The sequence below is a fragment of the Gadus macrocephalus genome, chromosome 3 (genome assembly GCF_031168955.1).
Source record: "Gadus macrocephalus chromosome 3, ASM3116895v1".
In the NCBI taxonomy this organism is placed as follows: domain Eukaryota; kingdom Metazoa; phylum Chordata; class Actinopteri; order Gadiformes; family Gadidae; genus Gadus; species Gadus macrocephalus.
Window position 1 is genome coordinate 21,666,834 of NC_082384.1, and position 19,172 is coordinate 21,686,005.

Consider the following 19,172-nt stretch of genomic DNA (forward strand, 5'->3'; position numbering starts at 1 on the left):
AACACGCTCTCCTTCACAAACAATGAGCCGTCATTCCGCGGCCGCCGTATCGGCTGTCTGTCCCAGGGGGAGGGGGGGGGGGGGGGGGGGGGGGGGGGGGGGGGGGGGGGGGCGGCTCCGCAGTGCTCTGCCTTGAGATGTCAGCACATCCCAGCCACCATCCTCCCCCCCCCCCCTCCCCCCCTTCCCTCCCTCCCTCCCTCCTCTCCCTTTTTGGCATTGATTCCTGGGTAATCCTCTGTCTCCCTCTGGGCATTGAGTCAGCCATTGTGTGTGTGCCCAAGAACGATTAAATAGAAGCCAGCCCCGCCACCTCCGCCCCCTCCACCTCCACCCCTCAACATTTCTTCACTCATCAGCAGCACAAAATGAAGCACTTTCCCGCTGCATCATCAGTATTGACATGACTCCAGCGTTATTCCCTTTAGTAAAGGACAGCACAGGGCCTTTTCCGGTGAAGGGGGCTTCAGCAGCATATGGATGTAGGACTTAAGTTTGCAGCCTTAAACAAACGAGGCCCTCGTTAATCATGAGGGCATTCCTTTGTGGAAGTTCCTGTATAATTAAGGTGTATGGTTTGGTGTATCCCAAAAGTCTCATCGACGTTCCATGCGAGGAGCTTCAAATCTAACCCAGAATGACCCTCTCTGAGACTCCTTAGAGCGGTCTGGTCTATGTGTATGTCTGTCTGTCTTCCCTCGCCAAAAGCATCATTGACTTTCACTTTAGGGACCTTGAAACCAAGTCGTTAATTATGGTCTGTTAGACCCCCTGCAGCGCCTGGCATCGCCTCAAGATTCATTATTCAGTTCATGGACGGCGCTTGTTAAGATAATGGGGAGTAGTCTGTAGCACCACTTGATCCAATGCTAGTAAAGCATCTGGATTCTGAAGCAGAGTAAAACGATTGCAGACTGGTTGGTGGACACCTGGCAGAAAATTTGGATTTGACACCTGTTTTATCCATAGGATGGTCCTATTTTAGTAACTGTGGACAAAATGGAATACAGTGTTCAAGATCATATGATATAACCCAGATAAACACGTTTAAATACAAGACAAAAATAAGATGCATGGTTCAATGCACCTTTGAAATAGACAAAAGCCGATCGCCATTCACCATGCTGTCATCGTTATATCATCTTACTTCTCGTTTGAGGACATCTAGTGATAGCAGAGAATCCCTCCGGATTGGCTCACGGGCATACCAGACGTCAGACGATGATTGTTCAGGAAACAAAGGTGGGGAAGGAAGATGAAGATCTGACCTTTGCATCGGACTCCTGAGCGATGCATTATTATGCCAAACAGAGGAGTGTGATAAAGCCTGGGCCAGGTGAGACTCCATCCACGAAGTTGGATTTCTGTCTATATCATGAAAAGTCTGTTTATTTTACCTTTTTAAATGCTGCGAGATGAACAACGAAAACACAGATTACAGACTCTTCCCATTTTAATAAATATGATTGTAAATGCATAAAACAATTACACACAGCACAGTTGAGGTCAAACAAAACATTGTAACACCTTAACGTCTGCTCTTATACAAAAGCTGTACAGTATTAAAACTCTTTTTTTTGTGTATTATTATAATTCATTATTAATATTTCTTTACAAAAATAGTCTTGCTAGCTCTACGGGGGGCGGGGAGGCGTTGTATTTGGGAGGGGGGGGGGGGAAAGGTTTTTTTTTTACGTCCGGAAAGCAATCCTACTTTTAATTTCAGCCTCTAAGCTATCGTGTGATGACTGTGGCTCCTAACCAGGACGTATGGCCCTCCAGGGGGCTATCACCCAGATGCCGGAGCTCCGTCGGTCCTTCTCCCTGTGCCATTACCAATGCATTTCAAAAAGGTGTCTCTAAATCCTATTCCTTTTTTTTTTTTTTTCTTCTTCTTCTTCTTCTTCTCTCAAATAAATCTCAGGCTTAGTGACTCTCGCAGCTGCTACATCAATTCTTTGGGATTTGATTCTGGTAGGGAGGAGGGGTGTCCCTTGCTTTGAATACTGACTGGAAATTAGAATTTCTACACCCCGGATAATGGCCTGGATCTGGATATAATGACATTGCAAATCTATACCTTTCCTTCTCCATTCGTGAAGGACATATTCCCGTAACTAGGTAGTCAGTGTACAGTAGTTTGCAGAGTTTCAGATATATTTGATGGATGGACTCGATAGGACATAACCACTTGTGACGTTTGCCTTTCACCGTGTCCTTGGAGGGAGCAGAGTAAGGTAAGTCCTGCGATATTAGATTATACAAAACAAGGACAATATATTAAAAAAAAATGAATGAAAGCAGAAATCTTCCCAAGATAACCTTGGCATGCAGCTCAGAGATGAACACATCTCCGATAAAAGGAGCACTGTGTCCGTTGTTTCCACACTTGTTCAATGAATGTTATAGGAACCTGTCGCCTGTCAAGTTGGTGGAAGAAGTATTCTCTTTGTTTGTCACATGTCTCTGTCCTCAGGCGCAAGTTGATCCACATGCCTATGGTGTAGCAATAAATAACCACCCACAACGTACGCACAATGTGTCTATTATTACCGGTGCCAGTCGCTCATGAAAGTAAATGGAGGAGATAAATCTATGCTGTTAACTCATATCTTCCGCTGAGACTACAAGGTCGCCTCAGTGCTGTGGTAGACGGAGGGACTAGACAGTAAACAGTGGAGGAAAAGTGTACACAGTGCTCCCTTTAAAACAGGAGACAGCGGACGGCACAGTCAGCCAGTTAGTCAGTCAGTAGCTTGGTTCATGAATCAAATGGAAACCCACAGGGCACGGCAGTAAAAAAAAAAAAGCAACCCAAAACAAAACATCTATTGCTCGGAAATTAAAACAACTGTACAATTACGCTTTGAAAGTCTAATGTCTTCCCCCGCAAGCATGTTCATGTTTGTGTGTGTGTGCGTGTGTGAGTTTGCCCATGTATATTTTCAACATTGAACCCCGTCGTCGACATGGGGTAATTGTGACAAAGCTTGAGGAAAAAAATATGAAAAATAAATAAAGGTCCTTCAAAAAAGTTTTGCTGCGTAATCAATCAACATATGTACGCCTCTCGGGATTCCACTGAACCCCCCCCCTAAAAAACGACCATGGAGGTTGAGCCTGTTACCCTCAATGTAGCCTGATAGCATCTGCACAGAGCATGCTAATGAGTTAGCAGTACAAAGAGCGACGCTACTTCTGAGCAGGAGCGGGACATTAGCCTAATTGTGTAACCAACCTTAGCCAGCCTTGGGCGGGGCCTAGCGGGTAATAAGTATTCATGAAGTCAACTTCTCCTGCTCTATCAAACAGAAACCCCCTAATTCGTCCAAGTCCCCGAAAAAACGGTGTTCCACGTCTTTACCCTCCTACCCCTCCTCTCCTTCCCCTCTGTGAGGCTGCTCTTTCAACCAGTGACGCAAAAGGGCTTGTATTACATTCTAACAGTCACCTACATTTTCGATGTGGGTACATTACGGCACACTGTTCGCAGTAGGACGGGGATGCTTGTAGAGTAGAGTTTGTTTTTGGTTTGAGGGGGTTAACTTTGCATCACCTACTGCTGGGATGGTCCTCTTTAGTTTTTTTTTTTACAATCCTCCAGTTCCATGTTATTTTCCAGAGCGGGTAAAGATTGATGAACTGTGCCTGTATTTCCTGCACCTCAGGTGACAACACGGGTTTATTGTTTCCAAGAAGAAAAATAGATAACTGTTTGTTTGAGGCAATTCAATTGAATGGGAGGAAATGTGTGAACGCATTAATGGCAAAGGTGAAAAAATCGAACTCTGCAACTATATCGAGTTAATAAATAAAGCAAAGAAATTATAGTAAGTAGTATCAAATGTGTATTGTGCCATAATCTTTTTTTGAAGAGACAATGGATATCTAATTATATTTATATATTTCATAATTGTATTTCTTTTTACTTTGATAATTGTATTAAAATACACACATTTCTCATTTCTTACATAAACATTCGTGATTTTACAAAAAAATCTGCTTCATTTCAATGATATTCTTCCGTAAATGATATTCACATGAATACATAATACAATACTGCCATTGTTGTTATAGTACAGCAAACAAACTGTGAATTTGTTCAGCGAAAAACAAATGCTCCTGGTTAATTTTTTTGTCTCTTGGTTAATTTTTTTTTCTCTTCCCTTAATGAGTTCATGCTGGCTTTCGGTCTAGATTACGCAATGGACTCGTATGAATAAATATAATCGAAATGTTTTGTTGAACAAACATACTTGAGGAGTTTAAAACAAAAAAACTAAAACCAAAAGGAAAGCCCTCCACAGAGTATTTCTTTTCTCCGAGTGTGGCATGTATCAGCGACCTCCGACATATGCACAGGTATAAAGCTCCAAACCATAGAGTCCCAAACAGCGGAAAAGAAACAAAAGCAGAAACCAGGACAGTCTTGGAGACTGGTGACCGAGGTCCAGTGTTTAGACATTGACATATGTAGGGAGGCCCGGTGAGGACTTTACATATATACAGGGTTCTGTACATCCTTGAAAGGAAAAAAACAAAACAAAAAAAGGGAGGAAGAAAGAACAGGGAATTAGGAGTTGTTACAGAGATACTTCGTCATCATCATCCATCCATGACAGTGACACAACTCATTGTGTTGGTTTAGTTCATTGAAAAGAGCGAGTGAGATAGAAAGAGAGGGGACAAAGTCAGGGGCAGACCGAGAGACGAGAGAGGTCTTTTTTCGATCGAAAGCGGGAGATCTTGATAACTGCCGCAGGGAGGAGGAGAAGGTTTGATAGCAAAGTGCAGCAGATCACTGCAGACAGAGCAGCCACGCGTAACCCCAGCAAGGTTTCATGTGTGAAAGGAGAGGTATAAATCCATTCAGGCAGGAACAGGGACGCCGTAACACAGCAGACCTCCTTCTCGGTTAATAGGTGAGACCAAAAAAGGCGCGGAAAAATAGGAGAAAAAGAGGGAAAAAAAGGATATCCAAGCAACCAAGCCAAGTTGGGATCAATAATTAGTGAAAGGTGGCGAAAATTAATAGGAACGCACCCAGGTGTTAGAGGAATTACTGAAAAAGCGAGTCGTTATCCAAATGTGCATACTTATTGATTTTTCATTGCTTTTTTTGCCTGTAACTCCGTGGGATTCAACTCCTGACCGAGGCGGGCTCCGCCAACCCTCGGGGCAGTAACGGGTGGCGCTGGAACCTAGGCGGGGCCACTTGTAAACAAAAGCGACGACAGGTGGAGCGACATGACGACAAATGACACTCACCGCCTCACGGGCGCATTCCAAATGAAAGTCGTGTCGGGGAGAGAAAAACATGAAAAATCAAAGAGTGCTTGGTGTTTTACCGTTGGGCCGTGAGTTGAACTCTGTGTCCAGAATCTCCGAGGATGCCACCAGGCCCCGCTGGGAGTCGGGCGTGCTATCTGTCGGACTTTCTGGACTTTGGATCATTTCTTGCTCTTTTTCGTTCTGCATTTGCGCATAGACGTTGAGGCCTGGGATCTTCCTTGAGAAAAGATTCACAATGAGGCCGTGCATATACAACAAAACACTGATGAATACATGCAACACCGACACCAATGGAGGTCCCTGAGGCTCCTAGGACAAACACAACTTTCTTAAGTAAAGGCTCTGGTTCCTGTTTATGCAATCTAAGCAATTTGTTTGTTATGCACATTAGCCAATATGTTTCTGTGAAACCCCCTAATTATCCACAGGTTTAAACTTTCTTTTGAGCTCGCCTGCGGACGCTCTGGGACTTTTTCACTTTGAAGGCTCACAGGCCCTAAGAAATTATTCAACATTTTGCAAAAAGGTCAACTTCCCCCCCCCCCACACATACACCTAAATATTGATAATACCTTTGGAGCTACTGACATTTACAACGTATTGTGAGTGTGTGTGGAAGAACCTATCAATAGATGGATTTGAGGCCGGCGTCTTGCCAGGGTTTGAGAAAAATACTAAACTCAAAAATGTCCACTTCAGGAGTCGGTCCGAGTTCCCTGTAGACATTTGACGAGCACAACTCGGTTGTTTACACTGTTTACGGAGCTGTCAGAGTTCACGGCTGGATACCTTTCACCCCAAGGTGAGTTATGAATGCTTTACAGGCACGTGACACCCCGGGAACACTTTACCTTTTGAATTTGTAGACGACAAATACAGCTAATCCCACAACCACTACAGATAGCAGCATTAGCATGGCCGAGCTGCTGTGGTTCTCACTGGTGTCCACTTGGGGCGCTGCAATGCAAGATAACATAAAGGAAAGGACAGAAGAGCAACAAAGCATAAAGGGGACCCCAATGATGTGTTTTGCTCGCAGCTAAATCATGCATCGTGTCATAAAGCATTAAACAACAAATTGGCGCCTGCGTTGCACAGAATATGAATCACAATTTAGTACGGTATAGTATTGGCATCTCTTACTGGTGGTCTTATAAGCCCCCCTAGGACAGAAGCAGCATCTCCAATAGGAAGAGGCACACATACTTGTAACGATGCTCACTCTCTGAATGTCTCTGTGTAGCTACATGTGGGGAGCCAATCACACACAGGGTTGGGGGTTGTTAGTTGAGGAGGGCGCAGTCAAATAATTAAAAGGTACAATATGCAAGATTGGCGATTTCAAGCGACAGTTCCGGTTGAAAGTTTGAGTAGAAAGAAGTCTCCAAAACTTCCCCACCCTCAAAACGCGACACTCTAAAAACGAAGAGGACACAGAATTTCTCATTAGAGTTGGAGCAATACTAGGTCAAGATACATATAGCTTTAAAACTAGCATCTACACCGCAGACTGTGTTTCAGAGCATATTTCAAAACGAAGAAAACCTGCATATTGTACCTTTAATTAGATTTCATCGACAGCGCGTTTCTCTACATGCCTAATGTTACACTGAGGCTGGATAACGTAGCAGCCCTCCCCCCGCGCTAAAATGAAACAAGATGGTGGTCGGGCGTGTACAGGTGTGTTACCTGCGGACAGGTGGGCTGAGTACACCGTGACCTGGACCCCCGGCCGCAGCGTGAACTGCACCAGGTTCTGGTTCAGGGCGGTGAGCAGCGCCTCAGAGAGCTGGGGGGGAGAGAGACACAGCGAGAGCGAGAGAGAGAGAGAGAGAGGTCTATTATTGTGAATACATTTGGCAAAGTACTGCCTGCTATGTTTAATGCATGCGAATTAAATGCAAATGCGACCACAGATGAGGATTTCTTTGACAGATGTGTCTAAAGGCTGCATCGGTGGTATTGACATTTTTATGAAATGCCGACAACTATTCAGACTAAAAAACCTAGGTTTGTTCCCAGTGAGGCTAGACACATTTTGAACTTTTCTAACTATTGTTAGAACTTTTTCTTTGAGTATGGAAGGACCAGACTTGCATTATATATAAGCAGCTATAGTGTTGCGTCTGGATTCATTAGCAACTAAGAACTAGACAGATTTTTCATACGCTTTGTAACAAGACGTGTCTCTATGAAACAGACTTTTAGAGTTTGTTTATCTTTTCGCAAATAGAGCTGTATTCACAAAGAAACGTTAATTCAGAACTTACAAAATGTCCATAATTCTGCAAAATGTGTTTCTGTACCGTCATATGAACATGCAGTGAATGGGTTGAACATAATAGACATAAAGGAATAATCAGTCTTTTATTATTATTATTACGATTCCCACAGGGTGCATGGCCCACTCTGCAGAAGAGAGATGTTTTATTCTCACATAATGATATAACCTAATAACCTAGTTGATCCTAATGTTCTGTTTGTATCACGGCCTTTGTAACGTTTAATGCGTTGGTCTTGATTAAGCAGAAGAAAAACATCCTGGTCTGAGTTTCCCAGAAAGCCACAGGAACTAGAAATAAAAGAGACACTGACTAAACAAATCCATTCAGTCTCGCTCACCCCACACCCCACACCCCTCGACCGAAACCTTCATCCATCTCATCTCCCCTCCACAGCTAAATTAATTGTGATATAAGTAATTCCTCTCGTCCTTCATGGCTCCCTTTATACTTTTTAGAAGGTTAATTTTAGACTTGGCCATGAATAATCACCACTCCCCCCTCCCCCCACACACATTCCCCCCACCCCCCTACCATGTGCCAGGGTCAGCAAATCTATTATATATTCTAATAAGCGGTGTAACAAACTAAGAGGCCAACCTTGAATTAATATTCATAAGTAACCCTAACTCAGGATAGGATTCTTTACAAAGGGAGTGTGAGAAAGAGAGGAAGAGGAGAGAGGAGGAAGGAGAGAGGCGAAGGAGCAGGGCGGAAGACAATGCCATTGATTTCCCCGCTGGGTCTGTTTTGCCGGCGTGTCTGCAGAATACCTCTCCGGGAAACTTTACATTGTTACATAGGCGTCGTCCTACGGAAAATACACTGGGTCATTGGCTCCGGGCCTGACTCTCTTCCTATCGATAGGGGATTTACTGTTCCTCAGGGCTCCTGTGAGACGGCACGCTTTCTCCTCCAAGTGGGGGGATTCTGAGTCACTCTTGTTAATGAACGGGAGAGTTAGTCCCATGGCGTGCAGTGCTTCCACTCAGCAGCGCAACACTGACCTCTGCTGGTGGTACAACAGAATGCGCCCACTTTGTTTTTAACTGGATTTCTGAATGACTCACAGCAGTCACTATCGTGACGCACACCGAGCAAAAATAATGCTTCCGACACACAGACACACAAACAGGTGTTCGCGTTGCGGTGGTTGCCCACCTGGTCTAACTGGGCGGTGCTGCTCTCGGGCTTCCCCTCCGTGGGCTTGTGGTCGGGCAGCAGGAAGACCTCTGCGGTGGTGGGCAGGCCGGGCAGCACGGCCACCAGCAGCTGCTCCTCCTCCACCGCTGTAGCCTGGCGGGGGGGCAGGGGGGCACGGGGAAATGTTAGGCACTGCTAGCATGAACTGGGGGCCCGCAGGTAGGCTCTGGCGTAGAGAACTGTTGGATAGGCTGGACAGGACACACTACTTTTTCAGTACTTACCACCACGGTACTTAAACATGGATACGTACACACTCTGCGTCTTTTTTTGAATTAGACATGGTATTGATGCTATATACGCTATGTATGTATATGTATTAGAATGTTTATTGACAGTGTATATAACATATAGCGGCCATTGCTGCCGATCATACATCGTGACCATCACGTCGCTGGAGTCATTCAACCAATCAAACGTCACGTCGCTGGAGCCAATCGACCAATCAAACGTCACGTCGCTGGAGTCATTCAACCAATCAAACGTCACGTCGCTGGAGCCAATCGACCAATCAAACGTCACGTCGCTGGAGTCATTGAACCAATCAAACGTCAAGTCGCTGGAGCCAATCGACCAATCAAGCGTCACGTCGCTGGAGTCATTCAACCAATCAAACGTCACGTCCCTGGAGCCAATCGACCAATCCCGCCACTCTGACAATCTAACACTCTAACACTCCCCTCCCCCATGGGTCACTTAGGTATGAGGTGACTGAACAGGGATCATGTCAGCTGTCAGAAGAAACTGCCTCCCAAGGCACCAGAACACGACGCACGGGACAGGGAGGGAGGGGAGGAGGGAGGGAGCGTAGGGGAGGCGAGGGGAGGGAAGAGGGAGGTTATACCTGGATGAGAGAGGTCCGGATGACCCTGCTCAGGTCCAGCCTCCACTCAGCCACCTCCGGGTTGTGGTCGTCCAGGTTGGCCGAGAAGGCCAGCAGGTGGGATCTGAACACCTCTGAAAGACAGAAAGACACCAAACAATGTTGATCATGTTAGCCCGGATCCAAAAAAAGTCCATTGATTTTAATATATACATATAAATGGTATGAAGCCACATATACCTAGATCTAAATCAATTTTGATCTTAATCTAGATTGATGTACTTTATATGCAAAAGGGAACGGGAGATCAATTTAGATGTAGTTGTCTATATCTCTATAGATATAAAGCTACATATATCCATATCTACATCTAGACCTGTATCAATACAGACCTAGATATCGATATATTTACATATATCTAGATGTGAGCTACATATATCTCGATCTAGAGCTATAGCGATATATATATAGAGATATGTAGCTTTACATCTAGATATCAATGCCTAGATCGGAATCGATCTAGGGTCTAGATATCTATAATGATATCTATATATTTATCAATCTATCGATCTATATATCTATACTAGTGCTGTCAGTTTAACGCGTTATTAACGGCGTTAACGCAAACCATTTTTTTTATCGCACGATTAACGCTCTTTTGGCTTGGCAAACGTTGGAGTTTTTACACCTGCTGTCTAACAACAACGTTAGAAAAACTACAACACCATACTGGATCTAGCTACACCTGAAACAAAACAACAAGCACGCCGCACAAACTTGTTGGGGCAAGCAAGGATACGGAGCGGGTGAAAAACTCCTTAAAAGTGTGTGTGTGTGTGTGTGTGTGTGTGTGTGTGTGTGTGTGTGTGTGTGTGTGTGTGTGTGTGTGTGTGTGTGTGTGTGTGTGTGTGTGTGTGTGTGTGTTTGTGTGTCACTCTGTTCGAGCGTGCACGAGAGTACAATGTTGTCATTAGCTGTTTCGTCTTTCTGACCAATCACAGTTAAGGGCCATCTGGGCTGTACCACTTCGGGAGGGGCCGCTCAGTTACTCCCCTCTAGACAAAATCGACTTGGTTGCGATGTTGACAGTATGTGAGAGTTGTTGCGGCTGTGTTGAGTGATGTGAGTGAGAGGTTGCGGGCGCACAGCTCAGGCTGCCGGACGGCGCTGCAAGGAACTTTTATAAACGCAATATTGTTACCCTGCAGTGATCACCCCAACAGCCCCGAAATGTTAACGACCCACCGGGAATTCTCCCGACTGTCCCGATTACCACTCAGCCACAGTGTGTGTGTGTGTGTGTGTGTGTGTGTGTGTGTGTGTGTGTGTGTGTGTGTGTGTGTGTGTGTGTGTGTGTGTGTGTGTGTGTGTGTGTGTGTGTGTGTGTGTGTGTGTGTGTGTGTGTGCGTAGGCGTTATTAGATAGCCTGGTAATGTGTATAAGATTACGTACGGTAGGAATATTCATACTGGTTTAAATAATAAATGTATCGTATTTCCCTTCTTTGCTGAGCAAGAGTTTTGTTCGAAAGTTCAGTGATTGAAACAAATAAAAGCCTGGGCTATCGAAGTTTTACGGTAGGCCAACCTACCACTGTCATGCACCTACCCGATGTCAAGTGGACTGGGTTGAATTCACTGCGGGTCTCTCTTCTTATATCCATTTTACCAAATATATTTTATTACTTTCCTTCTCAACACTCTCTGATCTCACTAAAAGGCTAGCAGCACGAAATAAAGGGATATTTAGAATAGCAAAAAATGTGAGATTAATCGCGAGTTAACTATGATATTAATGTGATTAATGGCGATTAAAAATTTGAATCGCTTGACAGCACTAATCTATGCATAGATATATTGATATATATCGATATAGGTTGATACATGTCGAATATGTATCGACATATCGCTATATCTGTAATAAAGAACATATCTCATTAAGGAGTCCTCACCAGTGACTGTGTATGTATAAGTGGAGGTGTGTGATCGTGACCAGTGGAGGGATAGGGAGGTGATCAGGGGGCCGGGGGGGGGTCCATGGGGGTTCGTGGGGGTCCAGCTCACCGTGCACTGAGATGGTCTTCCTATCCTGCAGGATGGTGCTCCCTGCGGACACCTGCACCGTCACCGTGGTGACCCCCTCCTGGGGGAAGGTGCACGCCACACTGCCCTCCAGGGTGATGATCGGCTGCTGGGGGGGAGAGAGAGACAGAGAGACAGAGAGACAGAGAGACAGAGCGAGAGACAGAGCCAGAGAACGAAAGAGAGAGAGAGAGAGAGAGAGACAGAGAGAGAGAGATCGACAGAGAGAGAGAGAGAGAGAGAGAGAGAGAGAGAGACAGAGCCAGAGAACGAAAGAGAGATCGACAGAGAGAGAGAGAGAGAGAGAGAGAGAGAGAGAGAGAGAGAGAGAGAGAGAGAGAGAGTGACAGAGAGAGAGAGAGAGAGAGAGAGTGACAGAGAGAGAGAGAGAGAGAGACAGAGCCAGAGAACGAAAGAGAGAGAGAGAGAGATCGACAGAGAGAGAGAGAGAGAGAGAGAGAGAGAGAGAGAGAGAGAGAGAGAGAGAGAGAGAGAGAGAGAGAGAGAGAGAGAGAGAGAGAGACAAAGACAGAGACAGAGTTTTTTGGGTCTGACCGCCAAAGAAAAACGAATCCTTCAACAGTTTGTCGGTGGAAAGTCTAACTGGTCCATCCATGGGGGTCCCTGTGCCACATGCTGAACCCACACAATCAGGAAGACGGATGACTGGTAAAACACAAAAAATACAGAACACTAGCCCTGTAACCAAGTGGGAATCAATGCACACTGTAAAGAACACATTTTGAGCTCAACACCTCTATTTTATCTGGGGAGCCTGCCAAATTGAAACAGCAGTTTTAGCTGGTGTTGACATAAAAAAAATTGCATACAGTTAAGAAAAAAAGCATTCCTTTTGACCTCAACTGTAAATGTGTTTCTGCTTTGTGTCACCTTTGCAGCTGTGGTTTTGAATAACAATTGAGGTGGGCTTTCGTAAAAAGCCACCCTTCTATTAGGATGATTGACGACGCCAACGTTGGCTCATTTGAGCAAACAGCATGCTATCGCACCAAGGCAGACGCGCCGCTCACGACGGAGTCGTTTAGAAGGGGCGCTTTTATCCAAAGCGATGGAGTTAATGTTGTTCATTTTCGGCGAAGAGCTAGGCAACTTGCTCAAGTCCGCCTGCGGCTAGACTGTGATCAACACTTGGAGGTTTTCCTTCCCTGTCGAGATCATCACCCCGTATGAAAACAAGTCAATATGTCGGAAGTGTGCGTGGATGATGGCTGGGGTGAGTCTGTTTAAACCAGCCATCGTCCACACACACACACACACACACACACACACACACACACACACACACAATAACTAAGGGCTGAGCCAGTGTTCATAACTTGTGCGAATATATGAGAGAGAGACGGAGAGAGAGAGAGAGAGAGAGAGAGAGAGAGGGGAATTGCTCTATCTTTTTAAAATAACGTTATATTCAAGTCCCCCGCAATCCCAAATTATTGGAAAAACATATTTCCATTTTAATTTATAGCAAATTGCCTTGTGCCAAGGTGTATGCGGTAGTACGGTGTGTACATCATGTGTGTGTACAGTGTGTGTACAGTGTGTCCGGCCCACCTCGCTGCTGTTGCCGATCCACCAGATGTAGGTGACCGTGCCCACCTGGCCCGGCCACAGCACGGCCGTCAGGTTCACCTCCTTGTTCCTCACCGCCACAAACGGGGCCACCAGGTGGATGTAGTCCAGCTGACCTGCTCGGGCACACACACACACACACACACACACACACACACACACACACACACACACACATATAACGCATCACACACACATACATAGATAGACACACATATATACACAGGCATACACCACACAGGCACATACACACAGGCATACATCACATACACACATAAACCCACATATGCATAGATACACACACACAGGCATACATCACACACCGAACACACCCATATCACACATACACACCCTTCACACACAGACATACACACACACACACACATCTCACAAACACACACATCTCACAAACACACACAGACAAAACATTACAGCAAACACCAATTTGCCCCCCTTCCCCTGCTGCGCACCACTGCATAAAGCCGAGAGGATAGATCGATGGATACGCCAACTTCTCTGGCAGCAATAAGCTTATGTTCTGAGGGGGGAAGGCGTTGTTTGAGGAGGGGAGGAAGGGGCTGGTGTGGAGGGAGGAAGGGGCTGGTGTGGAGGGAGGAAGAGGCTGGTGTGGAGGGAGGAAGAGGCTGGTGTGGAGGGAGGAAGGGGTTGTGTTTGGAGGAAGGAAGGCGTTGTTTGTGGAGGAAGGAAGGCGTTGTTTGTGGAGGGAGGAAGGCGTTGTTTGTGGGGCCAGCAGGGGAGGGATGAGGAGAGGAGCTGGGGGATGGGGGGAGTGAGGAAGGTTCATTTCGTCGTGAACCCCCTCTTGCGGCAGGGCGCCGGCAGCTGCCATCTGTGTGTTATTTCTCATATCGGTGCCCAAGGTGACTCCGTCGCCAGGCGCTCTCCGGCAGGCCTATCGGGGGAAGTGACAGACTGTGAGAGAGAGGGAGACAGAGAGACAGGGACAGAGATAGGGAGAGAGAGACAGAGACAGAGACAGAGAGAGAGAGAGAGAGAGAGAGAGACAGAGAGAGAGAGAGAGAAAGAGAGAAGAGAGAGAGAGAGAGAGAGAACGAAAGAGAGAGAGAGAGAAAGAGAGAGAGAGAGAGAGAGAGAGAGAGAGAGAGAGAGACAGAGAGACAGAGAGACAGGGACAGAGAAAGGGAGACAGAGACAGAGACAGAGACAGAGAGAGAGAGAGAGAACGAAAGAGAGAGAGACAGAGAGACAGAGAGAGAGAGAGAGAGAGAGAGAGAGAGAGAGAGATAGAACGAAAGAGAGAGAGAGAGCCAGAGAGAGAGAACAAAAGAGAGCGAGGGAGAGAGAGAGAGAGAGAGAGAGAGAGAGGCAGACAGAGAGACAGATAGAGAGACACTGAGAGACAGAGAGGCGAGAGAGAGACAGATTGTGTGCGTGCTTGTGTGTTGAGGGGTCCTCAGCGCTCCCAGATCAATAAGAGCGGGCGCCGTCACATCCGTCACAACCGAGGAGACCCCAAGCGGTGAGGGGCGACGGGGAGGGTGGGATGGGCGTGGGTGCTGTTGTTTGACGGCGATGCGGGAGAGAGACGTGGCTGCGTTGTGTTTGTGTGTGATTGTGTGTCGGATGGTTGGACAGGGGGGGTGTTGGAGCACCTGGGTGGGTGCTGGCCGTGGACACCGAGCTGAGTGACTGGTAAATGGGATTTGTGTTTGGGGTTTTGAGCAGAGGGGGAAAGGTTTCCCGGGAGAGGGAAAGGGATGTTCTGCCTGGCGCAGCAGCCGCACAAAATGAGAATGCGCCGTCCGTGAACGAGGAGAAGGGAGGCGATCGTGAGATTCTGGTGGATGGATGAAACGGAAGACAGGGAAGGAGTGGGGAGGGGGGGAGGGGGGGCGTAGGGGGTCCGGGTTGAAGGAACAACGGAAAAACCCTTCGGAAAAAATCAGCGGAAAAAAAACGAAAACGCATGAAAACCCAAAACATGGGGGTCAAGAGGGATCGACCGTCGTTTGAGTCCCGTCGCCACGGTTACGGCCTCACATGTGACGTGCAGGTAGAGCACGGCGGCGTCGGAGCCCAGGTGGTTCCGGGCGCTGGCCGCCACGCGGTAGATGCCCACCGCCTTGTACACGTGCCGCACTCCGCCGTCCACGGAGCTCACGTTGGAGTAGGTGAGGGCGTGGCCGTCGCCGAAGTCCAGCGTCACGCTGGTGCTGCTGCCGTCGCCCTGGGAGACAAAACACCACGGCGACCGTGAGGCGGTGGGGATGAGGTCGACGAGGATGCTCGTTAGGGGCCCAGCCTTCCTGCCTTGCCAGCAGGAAAGTTGGACTTCTTCAAAGGACTTTGAGAAAGTGCACACAGAAAGTGTATTGAACGGAAGACACCAACTCACACACCTTACGGCTAAACTAAGACACAGGGCATTGCTGAGAGGAAGGCATTCCACGGCTGATCGTTAAAGCTGTCTTCAGCGGGGACCACTCCCACGCATCCCACCAATCAAACATTAGAATCTCAGGGTACCTGCTCTTTTTGGCCTATCCTGTTCCAGGTACTACTTTCCAGGACCTTCTCTATAACCTCTCTGTGCTCACAGAGGTTCATATCTCCCAGTAATAACCGTCATTAACGGCCGCTCTAATCTCTTATAAATGAGTCGTATAATAGACAAGACTTTTTCTCGATCCGATGACAGCCTGTAAGTGACCTCAGTGAAGTGCATTATAACCCTTTGACTTCAAGCAGTCAACTTCAAGAATATCCCAGAGTCCACACAGTTGGTCCATCAAATCGCCTATTGACCCCAAATAAAAGCTGCCCTGACTGGGCCGTGGACCTCTCAGTGTGGGGGGCCCACACCCAGTGGCCCCCTACGGTTCCAGGCCCCAATGCAACTGCACTCTCCGCATTACCGATATTAAAGCCACTGGCTCTCACCGTCCAGAATGTTGCCCCCTCCCGAAAGATGACACACAAAAACACACAAACACGGGCGCATGCAAAAGATAACGTCTCCTTCTATCATTAGATGAACAGTTTAAGATGTATTGCTATCAGGCAGCACTTTATTTAGAACTCCTACGTGAAAGATTCACAGAAAAACAAACACATTTCAACAGCACATTAGAATATCATAGCATAATTGATGCGATAAAAGAACATTGGTTGCAATTATACCAAAGCCAACTGTGCATCCGACGACGGCCCCGATCATTTCACGTCCCAGGCATTTCATGGATAAATCACAGTTATTATCCACATAAATGGAAATAACTTGATATCCGTACTAACTACAGGAGCAGGGACTACACTGGGACTTTGGCTGGCCCTATGCCAACCGAAAGCAAAAGACAGATTTCCTTTACTCGCATAATTTTCTTCATGCTTTGTCATGAAATTTGATTTGCCGTTCCAAGCACTCTGGGTGATAAAAGGATCCACAGAGCTCTAATATTTTAAACTTTTATAATTATTAGCATTTGGTATCCCTACATCTCAAAGTCTGTATCTGCTTTCACTCACCCTGTCTTCCACCAACCCCTTGTCTGCCTCGCCCGTTCATTCACACCTTTTCTACTAGACGTACGAACAGACATCACACAATCACCTCCTCTGACCCACAATGTGTTGTTGTTGAAAATTGTACCGCCTACATAATCCGTGTTTGAAAATTCCAAACCTGCCTGGCAACGGACGATCGCGTTGATTGATTACGTGGGAAGGTTCATGAACAGGTTCACAATACAAAATAACAGATTATTTTACAAATGACATTTATTAGCGTTGCTAACTTTATATTTCTATTGCATTTAATTGATTAATCGCATTTAGCTAGTAAACTGAGTGTATTAACACAAGCTAGCTAGACTATGATACACTTTAAACACTCAGTTTACTAGCTAAATTCAATACAATACAAATATAAAGTAGAAACAAGTGTTAACTGTATAATGTTTTTTCGTCTTTGGCAACATGAACGCGAATGTTTTATGAAACCTGCCTGGCAACGGACAATCGCGTCGAACGATGACGTAATGTTTCGAACGCGGATTACGTAGGCGGTACAATTTCCGCCCCCCGGTACAATTTTGGTGTGACAGCGCATTAGCTCAGGGACACCTCGACACTCAGCTAGGAGGAGCCGGGGATCGAACCGGCAACCTCCCGGTTGCCAGTCAACCTGCTCTACCTCCTGAGCTACTGCTGCCCCACCCGCTTCCGGTTCGTGTTCCGGCTCTGCTCCACCACTGATTGGCTCACCTCCTCCAGAAAGACGAGGAAGGTGACGTTGGCGGCCAGCGTGGCGGTCAGCGTGCCCTCTCTCGTGACCAGGTGCAGGCCGCGGGGCGCCTGGACGGGACCAGCGCTGCCCGCCCTGGACGTGTACTCGGCGATCACCCCCGCCGTGCAGTTATTGGAGACAACCTTCCTGTAGCTGGAGGACACACACACACACACACACACACACACACACACACACACACACACACACACACACACACACACAGGCACAGGCACAGGTACACACAGATGGGGATAGGGAACAGAGTAGAAAATCAGTTCATAAATAACCCATTTCACTCCGAGCGCGATTACAGGGCAGGACTGGAGTGCTTCTGGACTTTCATATTACCGGCTGCACCCCGAAAAGAACAGACCGAATGCGAACATGATTTCCTCTCGTGCCTCACTGAACTGGTATTTCTTTAGTTAAGATGCAGGAAGTCGATGAACAAAAACATCTCATATCCTGCAGTCATAGCCACACAGGCACACAGATAACTGCTCGTTCAGAGTTGAAACCTACAGTCCATAATGCACAGGTCTTACATCAACCTGCGGCTGTCCATAACTCCATTAGGACGTTTAAGACCTCTTCAATCATGTGGTAATGGCAAAAGACATGCACAGCGCGTTTCTAGGTCATTTAAGAATCAACCAAAACAACATAAGGGAAGCTAGTCCCATGCATACATATCAGACCGTCCAGGCTGGGGGGGGGGGGGGGGGGGGGTGGAACAACAAGCTAAAACTGCGTCAACAATCAGCTTCCCTCCCGGGCGATTGAATACGTCTCTGTGTTGTGACCCTCCCTGATCACGTATTCAAGTGCGTGGAAATGACCCTGATTGAAATTTTGTTTGCGCGCTCCCGCCGAAAGCATGTACCAAAACCTTGTCCTTCGCGCCCTGCTGGCTGCCTCGGAGATAATATCACAATCACGCACTTGATCATTCAAGGGGGTTGTGCTGTGTTCCCGGGGCCTGTCCCTGTACTTTCACAAGGCTAACGTCTGTCCCCCCCCCCCCCAAAGACCCACCCTCCACACGGCTCACCTGAATGTGCAATGTACCTGGCTCGCCGACAATGCAGTTGCACCAGGCAATGCTCCATGGGGATCCATTCTGATCTCTAATCTGATCTCTTTTCTGATCTCTATTCTGATGGTGGGACTGCACCCAGCAGTCCCGTCATGGTATGGGGAGTCCTCCCCCGCCCCTCCCACCTCCCTCCCCCTCCAAGGTGGAGAGGAAGGGAGGAGAGAGGTCACCCCACCTCAGCCAAGTTCTGTTCTGATCTTATCTAGGACCAGGTAGTCTTACCATGTTATAGCCCTGGGCTGAGGTGACGTCCCCGGCTCCCCCTCTTTGGGAAAGGTCACATCAGCCGGGTTCTATTCTGCTCAAATCTCGGACACAGGAGCCCTATTTTATAGCCCTGGGCTAGGTAAACTGCCCCACTCCCCCCCCCCCACCCCCCCCCCCCCCCCCTCCCCTCCCTCCAGCCGCCCATCCCGTGCCCCTACATACGTCAAACCACCTGTTGATTTGAATCCTTTACATACACTTTTCCTAACAAAGTCCGTGTCCGGTACAGGATGTTTCAGACTCCCATCGGAAGAGTGGACTAGTTATG

General features: G+C 47.2%; 1 protein-coding gene across 1 annotated transcript; it reads right to left on the reverse strand.

The window, feature by feature from the left end:
* Positions 1-1,435: 1,435 nt before the first annotated feature.
* LOC132454176 (VPS10 domain-containing receptor SorCS3-like) lies at positions 1,436-18,106 on the reverse strand. Its single transcript, XM_060047394.1, has 11 exons — positions 18,087-18,106; positions 17,517-17,691; positions 15,294-15,480; positions 13,254-13,387; positions 11,664-11,790; positions 9,622-9,734; positions 8,736-8,870; positions 6,982-7,081; positions 6,144-6,249; positions 5,349-5,509; positions 1,436-5,214 (listed from the first exon to the last, which is right to left on the reverse strand). Exons 1-11 carry the CDS (start codon positions 18,104-18,106, stop codon positions 5,141-5,143), a joined length of 1,332 nt encoding a protein of 443 aa, XP_059903377.1. The 3' UTR covers positions 1,436-5,140.
* Between the last annotated feature and the right edge of the window lie 1,066 nt (positions 18,107-19,172).